The sequence below is a fragment of the Panicum virgatum genome, chromosome 4K (genome assembly GCF_016808335.1).
Source record: "Panicum virgatum strain AP13 chromosome 4K, P.virgatum_v5, whole genome shotgun sequence".
Classification (NCBI taxonomy): domain Eukaryota; kingdom Viridiplantae; phylum Streptophyta; class Magnoliopsida; order Poales; family Poaceae; genus Panicum; species Panicum virgatum.
The window spans coordinates 45537258-45560754 of NC_053139.1; the positions used below are offsets into that span (position 1 = coordinate 45537258).

At 52.2% G+C, this 23497-nt stretch overlaps 3 protein-coding genes and 2 long non-coding RNA genes across 5 annotated transcripts; 2 read left to right on the forward strand and 3 right to left on the reverse strand.

Moving 5' to 3' along the window:
• Positions 1-318: 318 nt before the first annotated feature.
• On the forward strand, positions 319-2394 carry LOC120704355 (AAA-ATPase At3g28580-like). Its single transcript, XM_039988711.1, has one exon. It carries the CDS (start codon positions 532-534, stop codon positions 2044-2046), a length of 1515 nt encoding a protein of 504 aa, XP_039844645.1. The 5' UTR covers positions 319-531; the 3' UTR covers positions 2047-2394.
• Positions 2395-3706: 1312 nt separating this feature from the next.
• Positions 3707-5825, reverse strand: LOC120704359. Its single transcript, XR_005687536.1, has 2 exons — positions 4302-5825; positions 3707-4185 (listed from the first exon to the last, which is right to left on the reverse strand). It is a non-coding gene; the product is annotated as an uncharacterized LOC120704359 (long non-coding RNA).
• Positions 5826-6322: 497 nt separating this feature from the next.
• On the reverse strand, positions 6323-8393 carry LOC120704358. The gene is made up of 2 exons (XR_005687535.1): positions 6952-8393; positions 6323-6860 (listed from the first exon to the last, which is right to left on the reverse strand). It is a non-coding gene; the product is annotated as an uncharacterized LOC120704358 (long non-coding RNA).
• Positions 8394-8989: 596 nt separating this feature from the next.
• On the reverse strand, positions 8990-12289 carry LOC120704357 (protein ENHANCED DISEASE RESISTANCE 2-like). Its single transcript, XM_039988712.1, has 3 exons — positions 11767-12289; positions 11027-11615; positions 8990-9339 (listed from the first exon to the last, which is right to left on the reverse strand). Exons 1-3 carry the CDS (start codon positions 12142-12144, stop codon positions 9332-9334), a joined length of 975 nt encoding a protein of 324 aa, XP_039844646.1. The 5' UTR covers positions 12145-12289; the 3' UTR covers positions 8990-9331.
• An 8109-nt stretch (positions 12290-20398) lies between these two features.
• On the forward strand, positions 20399-23422 carry LOC120704360 (exocyst complex component EXO70A1-like). The gene has a single exon (XM_039988714.1). It carries the CDS (start codon positions 20856-20858, stop codon positions 22878-22880), a length of 2025 nt encoding a protein of 674 aa, XP_039844648.1. The 5' UTR covers positions 20399-20855; the 3' UTR covers positions 22881-23422.
• Positions 23423-23497: the final 75 nt, after the last annotated feature.

Genomic DNA, 23497 nt, shown 5'->3' on the forward strand with positions numbered 1-23497 from the left:
CTTATTATTTGGCCAACAAACGGAGCCTCCACATTCGCTCTAAATGCCTAGAAATTCCCACGTTAATCGGAGAAAAATAGAAAAATAAAAATTACCCACCACTGCCATTACGATAAAAATTTACCCTTAAATCTCTCGATTTACCTTTATATTTTTTTAGAATAATTTACCCTTAAATCGAGAGGCCTGTCGGCGTAGCATTTGGGACCGTCCCTGCCACAGCTGACGTGTGCTAGCTGATGGCGGATGCATCGTCCGCTTCCTTGGCCTGCAAGGACCCAAAGAGAACGTGAACGGCGAGAGTTTCCTCCGGCCAACCCCTTGCCGCCACACCTCGCCGCCACAACCACTCCGCTCAGACGACCCCACCCAGCCCGAGAAGCCGACGCCCGAATCGGCTCCGATCCGGCGCGCGCATAAAAGCAAAGCCCCGCCTCACTCCACTCCCACTTCGACAGAGCAGCACTCTGATCACACACACACACACACGGAGTTCGAGTACGAGCCAGCAAGAAGCTTAGGCGCGCGGCGATGGAGATTGTCCTGGACTGGCGCGCGCTGGGGTCCCTGCTCGCGACGCTCATGGTGTTCCGCACCGCCGTGCGGGACTTCCTGCCGCCGGAGGCGGAGGCGTGCCTGCGCCGCCTCCTCGCGCGGGTCGCCGCCGCGCTCCGCCCGCCCAGGGGCACCGTCCTCATCGACGAGGCCGACGGCGCCAGCGGCGGCGCCAACGACCTCTACGACGCCGCGCAGCTCTACCTCGGCGCGCGCTGCCTCGCCACGGCGCCCGCCGTGCGCCTGCACAAGCCGCGCCAGTCGCCCCGCCCCGTCGCCTCGCTCCCGGACGCGCACGCCACGCACGACGTCTTCCGCGGCGTCCGCGTCAAGTGGACCTCCACCGCGCGCGCCGTCGACCGCGCCGGCCACGGCCCCTACGGCGGCGCGTTCGGCCGCGGCGGCGGCGGCGACCAGCGCACCCTCGAGCTCCAGTTCCCGCGCCAGCACCGGGACCTCATCCACGACCACTACATCCCCCACCTCATCGCCGAGGCCACCAGGCTGCGGCTCAAGTCGCGGGAGCGCCGGCTCTACACCAACCGCGCCACGGGGCCCGGCGACGACCACCACCGCCTCTGGACCTCGCACGCCTTCGCGCACCCGTCCACCTTCGACACGCTCGCCGTCGACCCGGCGCTCCGCGAGGAGATCCGCGCCGACCTCCTCCGCTTCGCCGCGCGCCGGGACCACTACGCGCGCGTCGGCCGCGCCTGGAAGCGCGGGTACCTGCTCCACGGCCCTCCGGGCACGGGCAAGACCAGCCTGGTCGCCGCGATCGCCAACCTGCTCGAGTTCGACGTCTACGACCTGGAGCTCACCACGGTGCCCACCAACTCCCACCTCCGCCGCCTGCTCGTCTCCACCACGCCCAAGTCCGTCGTCGTCGTCGAGGACATCGACTGCTCCCTCGACCTCTCCGACCGCAACAAGAAGAAGAATGGCGGCGCCGACGAGGAGACCGCGGCGCAGCTCGCCATGGTGTCGCCGGCCGCCGCGGCGGCCATGGCGGCGGTGGGGCGCGAATCCATAAGCCTCTCCGGGGTGCTCAACTTCGTGGACGGGCTCTGGTCGTCCTGCGTCGGCGAGCGGCTGATGGTGTTCACGACCAACCACCCGGAGCGGCTGGACCCGGCGCTGCTCCGCCCGGGCCGCATGGACCGCAAGATCGAGCTCGGTTACTGCACGGCCCCCGCGCTGAGGGTGCTCGCCAAGAACTACCTCGGCGTCGGCGACGATGGCAGCGACGAGGACGCCGACGCCGACCCCGACGCGGTGAGCAGCCTCATGGCCGAGGCGGAGGGCCTGGTCGCCGCCGCCGGGGTGCGCATCACGCCCGCCGACATCGCCGAGGTGTTCATGGGCTGCGACGGCGCGGGCGCCGCCGCAGCCCTGAGGAAGCTCGTGGGCGAGCTGCGGCGGAGGCGCGACGGTGCGGCCGCCGCGGCAGCCGTGGTGCCGGGCGAATCGGCGGAGGACACGACGGAGTGAAGCTGTACGCGGCGGCGCAACGATGATGCATGGCTGCCTCGTCAGCTTTTCACACTAGTTTGATCGATGCAGCTGAGCTGACGCCTGATGGCGGAGGACACGACTGGAGTATGACAGGGCAGGGCACTGTGTCTGTGCTTGTTGGTGTTGCTGTGTAGATAGGTTGTTTCTTTGGCCTTGTTCCGCTTTTCTGGACTTCGCTTTTCTGAGAATTAGGATTTTGAGATAAGCAAGCTGTCTGGAGAATCGGCTGTCTGAATAAGTTGGGTGTTTGGCAATCCTGATTATTTTGAGCCGTTCTCTGAGTTGAGTGGTATAAAGTCTGAAATACCCTTGAGGCTGGTGATATCTCATTTGTTTGCTAAATACGAGCAGAATTCAATAATTCTTATAATTTTTTACAATCTTGACTACATAATTATATTACTATTAGGTCAAATAGATTAATATCACAATTAGCCCAAGAGATGTACCAGCACTAATTTCTAAACATTAATTACATAAATGATGGATACAACTAATTTATAAACTAAATCACGAAACCATAGCGGTAGCTATCGCATCACAAAATGCATTCATATCGACATCATCTCCAGTACCACCATCGTCATCATAAGTGGGATGAGGACTATCATCTTCAACGTCTTCTTCGAAATGCGGATCTTCTAAGTCACATTCCCTAATGAAATTGTGAAGGGCTATACAAGCAACTATAATCTTGGACTGCTTGTTAACTGGATAACTGGGCAAGTTCTTGAGAATGCGCCACTTCATCTTTAGAACTCCAAATGACCACTCAATCACATTTCTAAGGGATGAATGTGCATGATTAAACACCTCTTTCAATCCCACTGGTTGGTGACCATGAGGCCATTCGGAAACATGATACCTTTGTCCCTTGTAGGTGCAAGAAATCCTTTTCTATTAGGGTATCCAGAGTCAACAAGATAATACTTTCCTGCATATCAAATTTATGTCATGTTACGTAGCAATGAGGAATTATTGATCGAAAAATAAATTGCCCGCAACTTGTACCATGAGGAGGATGCGGAAACTGGTCCTTGTATGTAACTAGCGTTCCTTGTATGCGGAAACTGGTCCTTGTATGCGGAAACCGCCAGATCTAGCCGCCGCTGGCACTTGGGAAGAGGGCCGGCGCGGTTCCTGGGCGGCAGAGGGCCGGCGCGGTTCCTGGGCGGCGGCACACTGCAGGGCAGGGGTGAGGCAAGCCTGAGCCCGAGCAGAGGCGGCGCAGGGAGAGGGGCGGCGGGGAAGGGGCGCCGGGGAATGGCGTCGGGAGAGAGGGCAGTTGGGGGAAGGGGCGCAGGGGAATGGCTTCGGGAGAGAGGGCAGTTGGGGGAAGGGCGCAGGGGAATCGCTCGATTACCAGGTACGCGAGTTCTGGGTCGCTTTGGGGAGAATCGGGTCCTCCGTTGTTCCGAGGATTCCGTGGGAAGCGGCGATCGACATAATCGAAAAATAATCAACACGTTTGGGTGGGATTTTGGCTTATTTCCATCTAGAATCGGATTATAAGCGGAAACAAACAGGGCCTTTGTCTGCCTGCCTCTCGTTTGGGTTGCTTTGGTTGTGTATTGTGTCATGCAGCATGCATGCATCTTTGGTAGTGGATGCTGATCAACCAGGCAACCAAGCAGACTGACGCACGGACCTGACAGAGCTCGTTCATTGCACAATCCAATGGTTTATCTTGCTACATTTCGTTTTCAGCTTAGCTGTAAAAGTACCGAAAGGCAGGCTGAGTGGATCGTGACTGAAAGCACGAGAAAGTTGTGCAGCATCTTGGGTAGGAGACCTAAGATAGCAATTGGTTCTTTTCTTTCATTTCGTCGGTGGACACTGATACTTTTAGTTCCTGTTGCACACTTGCACGCCACTTCGGTTTTCTTGGGACGACTCCGTGGATCCAGGTTGAGATTAGCCTTTTAATCTCTGTCTTACTGCAATTGTAAAGAAATATTTTACCTTTGCTTGCATGCTAAGTTGAACCTTGGCATTTGCTGTACCTTCTAGGTCAGACTCTCCCTTCGGATTTATCATCAATCTTAATGCCGTCATGTTCCTTGTTGCAAGCTAATCCTCCTGTCCTTGTGTTGATGGATGGAGAATTTTTGAAGACTTGCGGTTAACAAGAACAACCATTGTTGTGAGCACCATAGGAAACATGGCAAAAGATGCGAAAGCTGAGCTTAGTGCCATCATAGGTGACCAACACAGTAAACGAACACTCTTACCCAAAGTTCACAGCACTTGTAACACAGTTCAGGATTCCTGGTTTCCACAGTGCTTTCCCACATTATTGGTGAGCTGCATTTTCAGGTGCACTAGTAAAATTCTCCAGGGCATGGAGCATAGCAAATTGCAGTATTTCATTTTCAGGTGCACATTTTCTTGAGTGCAGATAATTTCAGACCTGTTCTAAATAAAGATGAGCACCATTACCACTACCTGACTACCAGTACTACTATCATCACCAAATCTCCTCTTGACCAATTCCTCAGATGAGTACCATGAGTTTATCAAGCACCTGCTCACTCACCTAGAGGCCATTTCCAACGCTGCAGAAATGCACAATTTTATGAAAACAACACCAGCTGGTTGAGGAATTGATTTGCCTGCGTCAAACATTTGTGTCTATCTGACTAACCACAAGGACAGACAAGTTCCTGTTTATGGCTAACTAAATGCGCAACAACAGTAATCTGTATCTGCAGCACCACAAATTAACAACATCACTTGATCGCTAAGACAAGATGCATGGAACCATAACTCGACAGAAGGGAAAAAAGAACCCATGTCTTCTTTTTTCCCCTGAGGACCAGCTGTGCACACATTTCATTGACGAAAAGGAGTCGGTTACATGTTATTTAGCAATTAGCATATATGTCACTATATAATTTCTTTGTTATTAGTTAAAAAAGTGAATTTGACGTAACATAGCTAGGATACACAACCTCAATTTACTTCATTTGTGAAGACCCCATCATCTGACCATAAGTTCATAACAGGTATTGAGAAATAAATTCTCATTATTCCTGTCTATTAAGACTTTTTTTTAATAATATCTATTAAGACTTAAGAGCATCTCATTACATAAAGGAAGGCAGAAGTAACTACTATATTCCACTTACATAAACTCGGTATTCTTAAGCACTGCTCCAAGCTTAATTAGCATCTAGCACTATGTTGTGGTAACCTGTAAAACACAATAGAGCTCTAAACTTCCACAAGGTTAATTTGTGGTAACCTGGATATGCAACATGCTCACATTCACATTTTATTTCAATCCATATTGATAAACCAAAGTATGAAAGAACATGCAAGTAATGATATAAGAATAATTCCAGGCCTTAGTAAGACAAATCTGGATATATTCATTTTGACTGTTTTGGACCTTTAACCTGTAGCTTAAGCTGTAAAAAGGAAAAGTTTAATCTGCAGTGTGATGCATCTCATGACAACATGTACTTCTTAAGCTTTGACTAGAAGATTCAGTTTTTTTTTCCTGTGGCTGAAATGATAAATTTGGCTTATATTAAATTCTGAATAACTGAATTCACTGGCTGTTCTGCATGGCCCAATTTGGCTTGTCTGGACTCAACGTCTGTTATCAAGTCACTTAATGTTGAATCAAATTGAAATTATTTAGGAACATGGAGAATATGAAATTGCAGTGTTTCAGTTTCATTGAGATCTCAAGAACTGGAGTACTCAGAGGGCACGCCCACATAGCGTGAAGCAATACACAGGTAACCAGCTTACAGACAAAGTTAGATAGAATTGACATTACTGTTCAAGTTGACAAATTTAAGCGAAATGAAATGATCCATCAAACAAAATGCAGAGACCCTGAAGATGAGCATTCTAAGTCAAGCACCAACCTCAATATACTAAAGTACTAAACAGTCATTCCACACTGAAGATGAGCATTCTAAGTCAAGCACGAAATTTTTTTCACAAAAAGACGAATGCATGCATGGAGTACTAAACAAAGTTTATTTGCGAAATCTTTTCACGGACGGGTGTAACTTTTCGAGACGAATCTAATGACGGTAATTAATCTATGATTTACTACAGTGATGCTACAGTATCATTATCTACTCATGCGGTCAAAGGCCTCATTAAATTGGTCTCGCGAATTTACCAGGGGTCTTGCAGGTGGTTTTGTAATTAGACTTTATTTAATACTCTAAATTAGTGGTCAAAGGTGAAAAAAAAATTAACGAAATTTTTTTCAGCCCAAACCAAACACGGCCCAGAAGTATCTTTTATTTTTTAAGTCCTCAGATGAGCACCCTTATCACTACCATTAGTCCATTACTACTACTGCCAAATATCCCCTTGAGTGAGAAGTCGACAGGTAAGCACACTGTTTATCAAGCACCTGCTTTAGTCCCTCGCCTATACAGACCATTTCTAACACTGCAGAAATGCAGAATGTAAGAAAACAAAAGCAGTTGGTTCTACCTGCCTCCAAGGAGTCCAACCAGCGATGTGGAGTTGCCACTGTCACCACTCACTACAATGATCGTGCCCTTTTATGATCAAGAAGACTCGTAACTTCTTGCTTGTTTTTCCTACTTCCGCGTCTTATCTGTCTGGGAGCTCACTGTAAGGTGAGTCTAATATATCTGAGAAAGATCCACAGAGGCACACCCTTTTATGCATTGATGCCACAAATAGTAGATCTGTTGGATTCAGGAAGAACCTTCCGCAGGCTCCTCGGTCACCTGTGCGAAGAATGGAGAATCGATTCCAAACTGCATTGAACGAATATGAGCTCATGGCTCAACCTGCAACCGCGAAGAAACAGATGCCTTGGTCAGCTCAATCGCCACCAGCGAGAGACGAATGGGCGGCGAGGGAGGGGGGCGTCGCACGAACCTTTGGGGGAAGGGATGGATGACGTAGTGGCGGAGGAGGTTGGGAGGACCTTGGGGAGCTTGAGCTTGAGGTGCGCGGAGCCCCGGGGGGCAGCCGGCGGAGACGGTGGTGGAGGCGATGAGCTCGCGAAGCTCGTGGATGTAGCTAGGTGAAGTGGTTGGATTGGATCCCTCGCTGTCTCATCACAGCGGGCCGCCGCCGCCGCCGCCGCCGCCGCCGCGTTATTCGATGCTCCGGCGACGCCGCGTTATTCGATGCTCCGGCGACGCCGCCGCTGAATTAAGCATCTCCTAGGGACCCGCGCCCGGGGAAGAATGTGGATTGGTGGAAGCGTCTGGGCGAGTGGATTTGACGGAGGCGACCACGATATGCTTGGCGGTGGGTCTCCCGGAGCTGGCCGGCGGGCGGCGGCAGCGCGAGCTCGCAGGAGCCGCCTCGCCGTCGCCGACCCGAAATAAAACTTGAAATGAACCCCTGACCGAAACAAACTTGAAATAATCCGAAGAGAGCTCCACGTGGACCTCGCGCGGCGAGCACAGCATGGCGTGCAGGACGCAACCTTTTTTTTTTCGAAATATAAATGCAGGACGCAACCTGCCGACGACAACGACGAGCACCGAGCACCGGCCCGTGGGCTGGGCGCTGAGGACGCCGAGGCCGAGTACCCCGCCCAGCGGCGCCGTGACGTCAGGCCGGGCTGCCGCCGCGCGAGTTGCTGGGCGCGCTGGGGTGGCCACTGCACGCTGATGCAAACAGGCGCGGGTGCTGGTCGACGCGGCCTCGGCGCCTGACGCGCGCGGCGGCCAGGTCGGGGAACGATCCGCCGCCGCCGTCGAGGCTGAGGCGGCCGCGGAGGATGGCGTTCCAGGCGTCATCTGCGGCCTGCCGCTGCGCTGCTGCTGGTCCAATGGTCGCTTGTTTGGCAGAGAAAATTGCTCGCTGTACATGTTGGTCCTTTGTTGGCGAGACATCGTTGTCATGTGGACGCCGCAAACGCGGACGACGACGACGCACTCGATGCGGCAGCCGGACGGACCCCGCCGCCGCGCTGCCCACAGAAGCACCACCCCCAAGGCTGAAGGCCCCAACCTGTCCATCCGCGCGCGATCCTTGCTTTCCGCCCCAGCCAGGACAGCACGGTGCACGATCCAGATCTACAGAGATACCTGTCGCCATGCCCGCCCATCGGGTCGCCATGCTTGCATTGCATGCACCCACACCTCCTCCTCTCCTCTCCAACCTAACCGCAGTAGTACCTTCGCCGAAGGAATTTGTCAGGTGACACATCCAGCACTGCTGCTAGTGCTGCGCGGCGCCGGACGTACCAAGGCAGCGCAGACTATGAGTGCAGGGCCGGCCGGCCGCCGGAGGGACAGGGACCATTCGAGACGTTATGCCCGGTGACACGGCTCTGACTGCGATCTGCGAGCCGGATCTCGCCATCTTTAATCGCCATCACGGACGAACGAGTTGACGGGAGCATGCAGGCGCCCACGCACGCTGGGCACCCGCGGCCCGCCCTCCGGTCCGCGCGATCTGCTTTCGCGGATCCTCACGAGACGCTGCGCCTGCAAAACAAAAGGCACACGGACGGAGGCGTCACATCGCACCCCCTCGTCGGCTCGGCTCTCTGCAGAGTCAGGATATGCTTTCCTTGCCACAAGAGGTTGTTCCGTGTGCTCCGACTTTCCGGCCGGCGGCCGCACTCTTTTTTTTTTTTTTTTTTTTTGCCTCTTTGCCTGGTGTGGTCTGTGTGCGTGAGATCCTTCACCCTCTTCCCTTTTCTGCGTCGACATACATGAACTAGTGCTGTCCTACCTCCTAACAGCACTGGGATTCAGACAAGAGAAACGCGGAGCAGCAACCGCAGCTCTGCCAATGTCCATGCAGATTACAGCTCCCAGCAGCTGAATCGCGGCAGCTTCCTGAAGAAAGACCAGAGGTGTGGCTGGCGGTCGCGCGGGCAACATCAGGCTAGTCCACCAAGCAGATACAGACACAGAGAGAGAAAGACCAGAGGTGTGGCTGGCAGCAGCCGAGGGACAAAGCCGGGCGGGCGCCATGATTATGTTTGTTATTCGAAACGCACCGAGGATTCATCATATTTATACTACTAATTTTGATTTTGATTTCGCACGAATCATCAATCCATCAGGGGCTTGGCTCAGGTTTCTCATCACAACCAAATGAACTCGACTCGACTTTATGAAGGGATCCATCCATATTCGTGGTCGTGGCACCAGCTTTTTCCTCCCGTTTTATGCTATGTGTAGTTGTGTTACCCTTGCCCGGCACTCCATCGTGTCCTCCGGCTCTAGCCAATCTTCCTCCGCTGATGGATGGATGGATGGTTTCGGAACCGCACCAGGATCCTTCGTGACTATTTTCCTGAAAAAGATGAAATCGACAATGTCACTTGGTTTGCCACTGCTGTATCTTGATATTAGAGCATGACATTGTAACCATGTGTGTATAAATGTAGTGTGCCTCTTTAAATAAGAACTGAACATGGTAACACAAATGCTGGCTGAAGTTTTCATCTAAAAAAATGCAGCCTGAAGAGTGTTTGACGAAAACTGAAAATCCTGGACATTTTTCAAATGCAAACAAATGAATAACTCATCTAAATGGGAAATATAATGTGATGTAGATTGGATATACATTCAAATAATATGCTAAAAGGTTATTGAATTGCTTTGCTTATGATCACATTTATATGCCCGACATGCCATACACATGAAGGCACAGGCAGAAATCACGTCCTCTTGTCCAAAATAATGAACTTTCGGACCACCAAAAAGCAATATGTAGTTCAACCAAGAAACAAACTATATCATCTTTGACATCAATGTTACTGTTCTAGAATGTTAGCTAACCCACTAGTAAAATGTGCATCAAACTATCAAGACAGTGCAAAAAGGTTGCTTAGCAACCAACCTAAATGAAACGCTGGTCCTAAATGCATATGTCGTTATCAATCATGTATCAGGCACATGCCCATGTCTCCCTGAAAGCAGGTAATCTTGTTCGAGAAAGGTTTTTAACCCAGCACCAACCCTCCCGTCCTTAACAAGGGAAGCAACATGCATTCCCAAGATACAGATCATGGCCAACATGGACCACATCAATCTGTGAGCATAATGGAGGACAGCAAACGGCAAATGCCCACCTTCCCATTTACTCCCTGTAACCTGGCAGAAATGCCCAATGCGGAGAAAATTGTCTGAATTTCATTGTTTACCATTTTTATCTTCTCTTTCTAGCCCAGTAAAGAGACTCCAGTCTACTTTCCACATTTTCACCTACTACAGTGTTTGCTCTATACAGGCCACAGACTAAAGAAGTAAAGTACTTCCGGAGAGGAACTACGGTTGCATACACGTGAACAGTACCCAAATTTACAACCTTTTCATGTTCTGAAACTGCGGATACAAAGTGGGTACAGTGCCATATACTACCAAGAAGAAACATGAGATTATCTTGATAGAGATTGGTATTGTCATCCGATTTCACAATCTTAGACGTCATTAAAAAAAATCACATCAAGACAAACACAGCCCTTTGTTTTTTCCAATGGCCGTACTAATTATTAGCTCGCAGCATCAGATCCCTAGACCACACTTCACATAAGCAATGACAGCAGCAATGGTCCTTGTCATCACAGTACCAAACGAAATAATCAACACCCCCAAAAAATTGCTCGCATACCAAGCCTGTTCAACTCAAATAAATCAAGGATGCGTTGAAGACTAAAAACGGCCATGAGACATTGCCATCAATTCTCCTGCCTTCTAAGACTCAACTGCCTACACTTCTGAATCCAGTCCACCCTTAGATATCAGTTAGTGACATACCTAACTAAAGATGAGCATGTGACCATGTGCTGCATAAACAAGTACTTGTCATCACGAGCTGGCATATTCTAGCACAAATAATTGCATCTTTTATTCTAATTCAACACCAAAAATTCGCAGTCTCCGAATGATTGTGAGAAAACTAATAATGGCATTGCTGTATTTATCAATTATCAATAATGTGGAGATAATAGGGATAGCATGAAGAATTCAGTCCTCACCTCCGCTCTCTCGCTCCGGGAGACTCATCGACCTGCCGACCTTGCCGCCGGCGTGTTCTTGTTGGCGGCTATGATTGACTACCTTGGCCGAGCTGACCCTGAACCCCGCCCCAGCCCTGCCGGCCGTCTCAGGCATCGCCTCATCGGGCGGCAGCTCCACGTACTTTGCCGCCCCCATCTCCATCTGCGCGATGCGCACGGCGCCGAATAGCCTCTCCGGCAGCTCCTCCTCGGTCTGGGACTCGACGAGGAAACCCATGTCGATGGTCACCGCCGTGACGGCGCCGAGCGCGAGGTGCAGGATGGCGCTGGCGATGGCCGAGCTGCCGATGTCGACGTCGATCTCGAGGTAGTCGTCGCCCTTGTGGTAGCGGCAGGTGAGCGCGCGGCCGAGGAGGCACGCGGCGTAGTTGCCGACGGTGGCGCGGACGATCCAGGGGCCCTTGACGATGCGGTTGGCGATCTTGAAGCGCGCGTTGCGGTAGGCGTCGTTGCCGTGGACGAAGCGGCCGAGCAGCGAGTCCGGCGGGATGGGCGCCTCCGCCGCGAAGTAGAACACCGCGCTGTACGCGTCCGGCCGGCCCGGCACCTGGAAGAATCAAGGAAAGCACGCGTCACAGCTCGCAACAAAAAAAATAAAAATCGAATCTTTTCTCTCTCTCTCTACTTTCGGGTTTCACGCGCCTAGCTGCCTAGATGCGATCGATCGGGACCGGGTGCGGGGGGATCGCATCGCGGACCTGGAGATTGACGGCGAGGAGGAAGTGCGCGGTGGGGTCCTTCCTGAGGCGCGCGCGTCTGAAGGCGGCGGCGACGGGGTTGTCGTCGCGGGCGAGCACGTGGTCGAGGCGCGCGTGGGAGCGGAGCCAGTCGACGCCGGCGGGGCGGAGCAGCCACTCCGCGGCGGACGGCGCCTTGCCGCGCTTGCCCCCGCCGCCGGAGAAGTAGCCCCGCGCGCGCAGGTGGAAGAGGTCCCCCGGCGGCGAGGCCCAGCCGTTGGTGCCCCGGTCGAGGTCGACCTGGCGCAGCGAGCCGGCGGCCGCGGCCTCCTCCCGCCAGCTCCTGTCGCCGGAGCCGGCGGCGGCCTTATTGGCGCGATCGGGCGTGGTCGGGCACATCGCCGGCGAGGGGCAGTTTGGGGAGAGATTTTGCGGGGTGGGCTTTGCGCGAATGGAGGAGCGGAGGGGCGCTGGACCTCGCTTTCGGAGGAGCTCCCTATAAAACAGTGGGGATGGTGCGGTCCGTGCGGATGGGCTGGGAATGGGATTCGGTCTTCTGGAAGGGGAAAAAGAAGAACGAAAATATTGGCAGGCACGCGGTGACTTTGCTTTTAAGCACCTCGGCTCCCCTGTAATCTGTTGCTTGCAGAGCTCATACTAAAATTCTGAGACGGAGTACGGTTTGGGTTTCAATTAGCTGAAAAAATGATTACGCAAAATAAGGTTAATCTCAACATCAACAAGAGCGTCGTATATATGAGTGTCAAATATCATGCCATATCAGCAATTTTGTTGATATGATAGAGCAATTTACGAGGACAGGGAGTTTCATGAGATAAGGGAGCAAACACGGTTACAAAGTTCTCGGTCTTGTTAACAATGCAATGACACTCTTCATTAAAGTTTATTTTCAATGGAAGTGTTATAGGAGTATCGTAAGCATCAAACATCATGCTACATCAGCAAATTTGGTAACATTAACAGAGTTATTTTGTGAGGAGAGGAGGGGCAGTTTTATATGACAAGAACCTCCGGTATAGTCCATCAATTTCAAATTATAGATCGTTTGATTTTTCTGACCTCAACTTTAAATTTGATCACTCGTGTTATTCAAAAACTTTGTGCACATATAGTTAAATTTAAGTCGTTCTAGAAGAACTTGTATTAATAAAGTAAACCACAATAAAAGAAGTAATATTTTGCACAAATTTTTGAACAAGTCGAGTGATTAAAATTTTGGATCAAATAAGTCAAGCGACATATAATTTGAAATGAATGGAGTAGTTACCAAATTTTCAGTCTTGTTAATCGTATTATAACACTTCCGGCTAAAACTGGCCTCAGAACACAAAAATTAAAGTGGGAGCAAAGGTTGTGAAACACGTTGTTTCTCAAAAGGCCCCAGTGATAGTATGAAAGCAATTGATCCTAGCTCCATTCTCTTTGGAATCAAAATAGACATGTAGATGCTGAGGAATACATATCAAGATACGTTCATTATACTCCATGGCAGCAGGCAGCAGGCAGCAGGCAGCAGGCAGCAGGCAGCATGGCACCCGGTGTCGTCCTGTGCACCATTATCAGTAATAGCATTGCCAAAATCAATACCGAGTGGTACCACGGTTTGGGTATTATTACAAGACGAGAAACAAACCTGCCCAAGTAACCACGGGAAAGAAGAAGAAGAAGAACGAAAACGTGTCAAATAGTACCGCGGCTTCGGAAGGAGACATTTTTCTGGTCGTAAAACAGACGCGATTTCGCCTCGAGTGGCCGTCTTCGATCTTGGGCATCGGCCGCAGCGCGTCGCGCCGCGTGGCGGTGTGCGGGCTTTGCCTCGTCCCGGGTCAAGCCGGTGGCCGCCGAGGCGCGCGGCGGGCGGGCGGGCGGCGCCGGCTGTCGTCGCGGCCGCGGCAGCGCGGCGTCGCCCACGCACGAGCGCGCGCGCCGAGGCGTCGCCGCCGCATCGGTGGGCGAGAGCACGCGGCCTCGCCGGACACGTGTGGGAGCGGTCCCAGCACGTGGGTGCGCGGAGTGGATCGGCAGCCAGAGCCACGGGCCCACCGCCAGGAGGAGGGCCGGATCTGATGCTGATGCGCCACCGACAAGATTTGGATTCAGATCTCCTTCCCCGATTCTGCCACGGCATCCCACGCCGTCCGAACGGCATCGGGCGGACCAGCGTGCCCGCAAAGGATGGTATGGCCCAAGAGCCATGCGCCCATGCCATCTTCTGCTCTGTATGTACAAGTAGGTAACGGAGTTGTTTGTCACTGCGGCGTTCGGCAGTCTCTGAAGGTTGACACTGGATTCAGACTTGTCCAGTTGAGCAAGGATTGTGCTCCCTCCCAGTCCCAGATCCATGAACGGAGGAGGAACAGCACGGGGGCATGTGCTGCGCGCAGCCGCTTAATAAAATTAGTCCGGGAGCGCGCGCGAGACGGGTGTCTGATGCTCTGACCTCATGATCAGATGATGATAGATACTCCCTCTCTCTCTCTCTCCATCCAAAAAAACAAATCCAACTCTCACTTCTCTCGAAGAGTTAAACAGTTTTAAGTTTCACTAAATTTGCACAAAACAATACAAATATTTATGGTACAAAATTTACTCTAAAAATATTTATGGCACAAAATAAGTAACATTAGATTAACTATGGAATTTTTTCATACTAAATCTGTTTAAAGAGATAAATATTCGTAATTTATTGTATAAATTTGATCAAATTTAAAATTGCTTAACTTCTCGATGATAAGCGAGAGTTGTATTTTTTTTTTTGAACGGAGGGAGTAGATAGTAGCAACCTTCCATTCCAATTATCCTATCCAGTCCACCATGCGCTAGAACAGTCTTCGGCTCTGCATGTACGAATCCAGCTGACGGCAAAATAATGCGTTCACGATCAGTTCAGAGGATGCCGCGAAAAATGCCTGGACAGCTACTCCATCTGATAAATGTTTGTCAGCTAATATGATCCACTCACTAAAGCTTATTATGCTGCATAATATGCGGTGGATCATTGGTCATCTAGCACATGCAGCTCCAACTTAATAAGCTCAAGGAACAGCGCAGAACCAGCAGAAAAGGCCATCGATGGAGCTCAGCGCGCCTGCTAATGGCATCGGAATGCTACAAGCCTACGAACCAGGCCATCCGCATCCAATCCGCTGATGGGTTTGGCGAGGCCAATCATTGGAAACGGTTGACAGGGACGAGCCGATGAGAGAGAGAGAGAGAGAGCGCAATGCACAATCACCGGGATGCATCTGTGCTGGGTGCCGTTGTCGCCAGGCGCCGGCACCCAGGACAGCTTCTTTCCTCTCTAGCCATTCAGAGCTCAAGCCAACAACTTGAAGGAAAACTTGCATTGGAGATCGATCGGTCGCGATCAGTGTGCGTGCAGTGCCCCGATTCCCCGTGAGGTGCTTTGCTGTTATGTTTGAAAGTCAAGCTTGTCCTGCGGAAAGAAAAGGGCCAACTGCTTGCTGAGGAGTGCGAGATAATAAACCTGCAGGAGCAGGATGATGCGTGATGCCAGTCGATTGAAGAGATGAACGTTTGCTACGAGTGTCTGCCAAGTGAAGCTCAAAGCCTCCAAGGCATGGCTACTGATGAAGGTAGCACACGCCAGTAGGTCCGGCTGCACGTAACCTGTGTCTCACTCCACAGTTCCGACAAAAAAGAAGAAGAAGCAAAGGTACAATAAAGAAAAACAATCTTACAGAAACACATGAAACCCAAGCCCAGGAAGGGACTATGTGACAAACATCAAAAGGCCCGTTCATGTAACTGGTTCCTCCACCAAGAAGAAGAGAAGTGCAAGGGTGAATATACGGCCCATTTCAGCCCAAGACACTTCAGTCAGGAAGGCTGATTCCTGCAATTATCGAGAATCAATATATATGTTTAATATACGGAACCCCCTCAAAAAAAAAAATTAATATATATGCAAGCAGCCAGGTTTACATCCCGGTAGTTTGTACTACGTACTTTGTAGGCAGACTAGCAGTAGGCCAGTACTCCACAGTCCACACTGAGCTGACTTCGAGGTAGTGGTCAGGTTCAGAGAAACAAGTACGGCTTCCACACCATTCAGAGCCGGAGCTCAAAGTACTCTGTTGTCTGTACTCACGCCTGACGCCTCCTTTCATTTGCTGGAGGTTCGGTTCTACTACACTTGTACAGCACTGAACACTTTTGGACCAGCAAGAATCGCCCGAAAAGGATCCAATAATTTCCTGTCAGATCAAGCAAGTGCAGTCGTGTACTTGAAAGGCCTTTGACGATCGCGCCGATCGATCCGTTCAAGCAGCTGACCAACCAATGGAGAGTTGGAGACGGCTCCCTTTCCCCCCAACTGGTAGGAGCGACGGGAAGGACGACCAAGTGAGCAGCCAGCTCGTGCCATCCGAACGGTGCATCATTTTGCTAAGTTGCTAAGCCAGCTCCCCCCAAATCGCAAGTTCAGCTGATCACATTTCTCATCCTGTCATGTCTAAGCAGGGATGCTGACGGTCGTTAGCCGCAGGATTCAAAGATCGGCCGCAGAAGCAGTTGGGAGAAACGGTGCCGTACCATTGAATTCAGGCACTGTTTGCAAGCGTCAGAGAAAAGGACGTGCAAATCATGCGTCCAGTTCAGACAGACTGCTCCGCTTCATGGTCCTCTGTTCTTTTACATTCAAGTTCAGGCTCTACCTCTTTTGCCCGGCGCCCCGGCAAAAATTTGTTCTGTTTCGTTGATCCCACATGTCCGATCCAATGTGAAGGTCTGAACTCTGAAGCACTGAACTACGGATGGGGAGTTGCAGTTGCCACGTTCCTTTCTCTGGCACCAGAGACGTACTACCAAAACGCATACATGCTTGTTGCTCGTGCTGTGCTTTAAAGTGATATACGACCTTCCATCCTTATGAAAAATGTAGACACACAAATCCATCTTGGTATTTGGTATTGGTGCAGAAATTTATGAGAAAGATCTGTTTCCGCAGGCGTGATTTAATTATCCATCTCTTTGCAGTGTAACCGTGACTGTCATGAGATTCTGGGGAGAAAGAAGCCCGAGTTCGTCAGAGCTTTCTGCGACTCCTTTTCCCTGAATACATTGCCATCAAAGAAAACGTCCCAACAGCGATCACTGGCAACTTCAGAAGTGATGTGGTCATGTGAGGCTGCTGTTCATCTCCAGCTGAAAAGGCCTTTGTCAAGACCAGTGGTTTGGATGGCGAAACTCGGGACGTCCAGATCGCAGCAGCTGACGCGACAGCGTTCTAGTTTGCTGGTACGCGTATCCATTGCCAACGTGTCTGCTGATGGCGCCCAAATGGCCTTAAGTCTTTAATTTCTCGCCACTCGAATCGTGTAAAACGGGTTTACTTTTTATTTCTATAAGAAGAAGTGTAAATTTGAGCTGAAAATGGAATCTTATCCAGCACGACATTTAAAAACTAACATGGCAGCTGATTTAAATTCAAACTTTCATCACGTACGTCACGTGCAAGGACACTGCTCAACACAAAGTTGATAATCTGCTTCAAGTCTCCTCAATGATTGAATCTATCCTGCATTGCACCCCTCTTGATTCTTGAACGGTGCTGCCGTACGTTAACATCTGTTTCATTCCCTTTCCACAAAAACAAACATCTTTTCATTCCGTGGGCCCAAGGCCCATGCACTCTCTGTGCCCTCAAAAGACAGAAAACACCAGGGTCCACCAGATAGGACAGTGGGTATTCAAGAAAAAGAAATAAATCAACGCAAAGAAAATGCAAAATATGTTTTCAACGGTCCAATCTCGATCCAAGGGCTCGGGTCAGCTCTTTAATCTCAGATCAAACATGGCATACCAACGCATAGCAACACCAGATCCTGCTCACCTGTCACCTCACTAGGATTTCCTAGTGACTTGGGGGAAAAAAACTCTGGTTTGCTTGCAAGCTGCCAACACTTCTCTTTTTTTCCCCCCTCCATGGAGGAGGATTAAAAAGTCTCAACACCCATATCTCCAGTAGATATGGTGGTGAGGACGAGCTAGTGGCAGAAATAAAAAATGTTTTTACTCATCACTGCTAGTGCTTAGTGATGAGCATGCAGTACACTCATCAGAATGGTCTCTGGCTTTGCAACGTGTCCGGTGTCCCCTACCAAATTGTTTTTGCTTTGTGCCACAGTGCAGGTGACAAGGATTAAGCATGTGGATGGGCCATCGAATCTTTTGCCTCCCATATTGAGGTAGCCCATGTGTGGTCCGCGAGCTCAATCATGCAGCTTTGGCTTCTTTCTTGTCTCTTGCTTTCTTCGCTTCTTATTAAAGAACAGCTGTGTTGTGTGGTCAACAGAAGTTGCAACATGCATTAGACTATGCAAGAATCACATTCCTTCTATCAGGTATAGGTCATTGATGTTAAATTTTGGTGGCATGTTTGAATGATTGTGATGCAGAAACAGCGGCTACACTGCATGCCTGAATGAATGCAGTCTCCTGCCTGTTCCTTAAAAAAAAAGATGTTGAATGCACCTAAAAATACTTTCTTTCTTAATCTTCTCTAGGGATCTGTCCTTTCCTTTTTGTTGGATAGGTAGCATGATTTGACTCCACAAACACGGCCGGTAGAAAAATGTTTTAACATGATATATACTAGTTGTTTATCTCAAAGATGTTACTAGCATGTTACTACCGCGTTCTTGTTTGCTCAGCGAACCTTCAGCAACCTTTGCTTCTTTGCCTTTTGGTCTGATCATTCCCAGCTACTACCCCTTCTTTTTTTCTTCACCTTTTGGTCATCTGTAGCAGTCTCTTATTCAGAACACTCTGCTGCTACTCCATGCCTAGTTAACAGTAGAAACTAGGCAGCTTTCGGGAATTATTTTGTGGATCGGGAAAGAGTTTGTCCTCGGCTCCCTGTACCTTATCGCATTATGGAAGATGGAACCAACATGGCTGGGGCAGCGGGCACTCACATTTTGGTTGCTTGGCACACCGAATGACAGTTGACAAGTACAGCCCGGGGCCAGCGACTAGCCACTAGGCCGTGCCAATTTTGATGAGCGGCAGGTAGAGAGAGCCTCATTCGAGAAGATGACAAGAAAAGACAGCAGATGTGCTTATCTAGACCATGGCCACATCAAAAGTGAAAAAAGATTTGGCCGTGTGGAAATTCAGAACAGGAAGGACTTATTTTAGCATGTCTCTCTCTCTCTCTCGTGGTACTCTCACCTCATCTTCGCGTACGAGTGTTAGCGTGCCAACTGAGGTCCTCCATGTGTGTTCGGATCCTGCAAGTAACCAACGACTAAACATTGTTTATCCAACAGCCAGCAGTATTCAGAATGCACTACGAAAGCGGTATGCAACCCACATGGTCAAACACAGCTACTAGTAGACTGTAAACAAAGAGAGCTTTACATGCAAGAAATTATCTTCACTGGTGACTTGAGAGACGTCAACATCATCATTTCCTTGGAATTACGGTACCTTGTGCGAAAGTAGCATTCACCTACTAATAAAGAAGAATTCGAAAGAACATGGGCAAGCTCTTGACCGTCAATAGGAAGTACAGTACTCACTAAAACACACACGAACTGCTGGCACCCATGCATCCAACGATCCAACCAACTCCCATTGCTGCACTTTTTTTTTTGAGGGCACTCCCATTGCTGCACTTGACCAAAGCCAGTATGGCAACAAGAGCACCTTGAATGCCAGCACGCCACCAGCAGCAGAGCCAGTCAGTAAAGGTGGCGCCGCAGAAGGCAAGAAACAGATAGGCAGGCAGGGGGAGGTGGCAGTTGGTTGTTGCCAGCGTGTGCTCGGTCGCTTGCACGCCATCCCCTCCCCCCTCCCCTGCCCTGCCCTGCCTGCCGCCTGCTCTCCTTTGTTTACCTGCTTGCTCTGTTGATGGAGTGCGAGCACACGGCTGCCGTCTGCAGCCGCGTACGGGGGATGCTGGATACACGTGTACTAGTGCGTTCCAAGTGGCGGATGGACAGGAAGAGAAGAAGAAGAGGAAGCGAGGCCGGCCGGGAGAGTGAGGGCAGCAGGAGCCTGAGCACGGGTGGCGCCCGGCAGTTCACCACGTGACGGTACCGCAACAAAGGTGAGAGGTCATCGGGGACGGCCCTGGCCGTGCGTGCACGAGCCACGACAATGATTCAAGTCCAAGCTCACGAGCGGAGCGGAGTACCGAGTACGTGCACCCAGCACACTGCACAGGCAGCACAGCCGGAGCGGACAACCTCGGATCCCCCTGGCGCCGGGGATGAACCGTTGACCTGTGGCTCGCGCAGCGCAGCCATTCTGTCATTCACCGCCCCTGGCTTGGCTGAGGCCGACAGGGAAAGACGGCCGCCGCGAATGCCCCTGCCGCCCGGGCAGATGCCATGGCAATGCCAGTGGACACTGGACAGGACCAGACCACCTGACCTGACCTGACCGCTCCGGCGCGCGGCCGCCGTCCGTGTCAGCCCCTGCCCGCCCACCGGCCCGTCTCGCCGCATGGTCAGCGTCCATCCCCCGACCCCAAACCCGACCCCAACCTGAAAACCACCCGTTCGTTCCCAGCGCGCCCCCCGCGCTCAGGATCCGCGTTCCTGCCTGGGCGCCTGGCTGGCCGCGCGCCGCTGCCTCGAACGCGCAGCCCAGCCCGAGCACCCCCTTCTCTCGTTTGGCCTTTCCGCCCGCAACCCGACGCCAAAAGAAGGAAACTGGCGCACGCGTCCCGCCCCCCTTCTTCGCTTCTCGCCCGCGCCGAGCGCGTTCCTTCGTTCCAGCAGCCTCCGTCTCCCTCCTCCAATCCAAAAAAACTCCGCCTCTTTCCGCCCCCTTTTCCAACCTAAACCCCTCCTCCCCTCGCCCGCCGGCATGCCCGCCCGTTCCGACCGCCACCCACCTACCGGCGCTCCCGTCCCTCTCCTCCTCCCTTCGGATAAGTAGCGTCGAAGCGGCGTCTCTCGGGGTCTCGCCACCACCCACCGCTCCGCCGGCTCCGCGTGGATTCCTTCCCCGTCGCGATTGGTTGAGGTGCGGGAGACTTGCGGCTTCCGACCGACTTCCCGCGGCGCTCGCGGCATTGGACGGGAAGGCGCGCGGGTGCGGGTGGCGTGAGGCGCGGGATGGGGGCGGCTGACCGGCAGGAGGCGGAGGCGCGGCTGCTGGCTGCGCGCCAGGCGCTGCGCGCCGGGGTGGACCGGTCGCGCGCGCTGGGCCGGGCGCTGGCGCGCGACGCGGCCCGGGTGGAGGGGATCCGGGCGCGCCTCCCGGCCATGGAGGCCTCGGCGCGCCCGATCCGGGCCCCGCCCGAGGCGCTCGCGGCGGCGGGCCGCGACATCGACCGCGCGCTCGGCCCCGCCGCCGCCGTGCTCAAGGTCTTCGACGCCGTGCACGGGCTCGAGCCCGCGCTCCTCGCGCGCGCCTCGCTCGCCGGGGACCTCCCGGGGTACCTCGCCGTGCTCGCGCAGCTCGAGGCCGCGCTCCGCCTCCTCGCCGACAACCGCGGCCTCGCCGCGCAGTGGCTCGCCGACATCGTCGCGTACCTCGGGGACCGCGACCTCGCCGACCCGCGCTTCGTCGCCGACCTCGCCGGCCAGCTCCAGCGGCTCAAGGAGGAGGACTCCGCCGGCCTGGACGCGGGGCTCCTGCCGGCCGCCCTCGGCATGCTCGAGGCCGAGTTCCGCCGGCTCCTCGCGGACCACTCGGCGCCGCTCGCCATGAAGGAGCCCGACAGCTCCACCCCGGCGTCCGTCGTGCCTTCGCGGATCCCCGCCTCCGTCGTGCACAAGCTCGGCCTCATCCTCGACCGCCTCGCCGCCAACGGGCGGCTCGACCGCTGCTCCGCCGCGTATGCCGACGCGCGGGGGGATACCGTGGGCGCCAGCCTCCGCGCGCTGGGCCTCGATTACTTGAAGGAGACATCGGAGGACGCGCAGGCGCTCAGCCCGAGCGTCGAGCGTTGGAGCCGGCATCTGGAGTTCGCGGTGCACCACCTCCTAGAGGCTGAGAGGAAGCTCTGTGCAGCGGTGTTTGAGCGGCGACCGGAGGCCATGCCGTCGTGCTTTGCTGAGATTGCGGCTCGTGCTGGCATCCTTGATTTCCTCAAGTTTGGCCGTGCGCTCGCTGATACCAGGAAGGACCCCATCAAGCTATTGCGGCTGCTTGACGTGTTTGATTCTTTGAATAAGCTGAGGCTGGACTTCAACCGTTTGTTTGGTGGAAAAGCTTGCGCAGAGATCCAGAGCCGGACGAGGGAGCTTGTCAAGGTGGTGGTGGATGGTTCTGTTGAGATTTTTGAGGAATTGCTTGTGCAGGTCGAGCTGCAGCGCAATATGCCGCCGCCGGTTGACGGTGGAGTGCCTCGCCTGGTGAGCTTTGTTGCCAAATACTGCAACCAGCTCCTCGCGGAGCCGTATCGGTCTGTGCTCACACAGGTGATCACCATCCACCGCAGCTGGCGCAAGGAAGCGTTCAATGACAAGATGCTTGTTGATGCCGTGCTTAATATCGTTAAGACACTTGAGATCAACTTTGAGACATGGTCAAAGGCATATGGAGATACGACGCTGTCGTGTCTCTTCATGCTGAACGTACACTGGCACTTCTTCAAACACCTCAAGGGTACTAAGCTGGGTGAGCTCTTAGGCGATGCATGGCTCCGGGAGCATGAGCAGTACAAGGATTACTACTCAGCAGTGTTTCTGAGGGAGAGCTGGGGGACACTTGCACCCCTGTTGAGCAGGGAGGGGCTGATAATGTTCTCCAAGGGCCAGGCTACTGCAAGAGATTTGGTGAAGCAGAGGCTCAAATCGTTCAATGCTAACTTTGATGAGATGTTTCAAAAGCAGTCTACATGGGTGATTTCAGATAGGGATTTGCAGCAGAAGACATGCCACCTTGTGGTGCAGGCTATAGTGCCTATTTACCGGAGCTTCATGCAGAACTATGGGCCGCTTGTTGAGCAGGACATCAGTTCGAGCAAGTATGTGAAGTACAGTGCCGAAGATTTGGATAAGATGCTCAACACACTCTTCCTCCCTAAGCCAGGCAGACCAAGGAGAGCTGGAAGCTTCCAGATCAAACATTCAGGTGATAAGATTACCAGCGCAATGACAGGATTGTATCGGAGTGCTTCTACTCTGAAATAGCTTTGGTAGATATTTGGAAAGAATGGGCGCACAATTTGTGCAATAAGTCAATAACTTGGTAGGCAAGGATTATTTGCTTCAGGCCAGTCAGTCAAGATCCCCACTTGTGCGGGGGAGACATAATAATGGCCCAATGATTAGAACAGCTGGAGCATAAGAACATAAACTCCTCCAGAACTGACATAGTGGGGGAGAAGATGACTGGAGTGTTTCCTCAGAGCATACCTAGACTATGAGGTCCCCTTCATGTCGACTATCTTTTCACCTTCTATTGCATTCTTATCTGTAGCAAGTATACTCAATTCATTTTAGGAACTTGTTTGGGGAGCAGAGGATGTGTAATCAGCTATCTGGTACATGTTAGAAGATTGGTTGTATTATAGGAGGGTGTTGAGTTGTTTCATATGGTTATGGTATACTATGTTTTAGATCTGATGAACATGCAGTGAATTAAATGGAGTACATTATATGGGTGGCAAAAGATGGCTGTGATTAACTGATCGCCGACTATATGAGACAGTAACTACTTTTTTCCTTCCAAATTTCTGTTGTTTTCCTCTTCTGCAATCGTTTACTTTTTGGTCTGTTATACGATGATTGATGTTCTGATGTGTAGA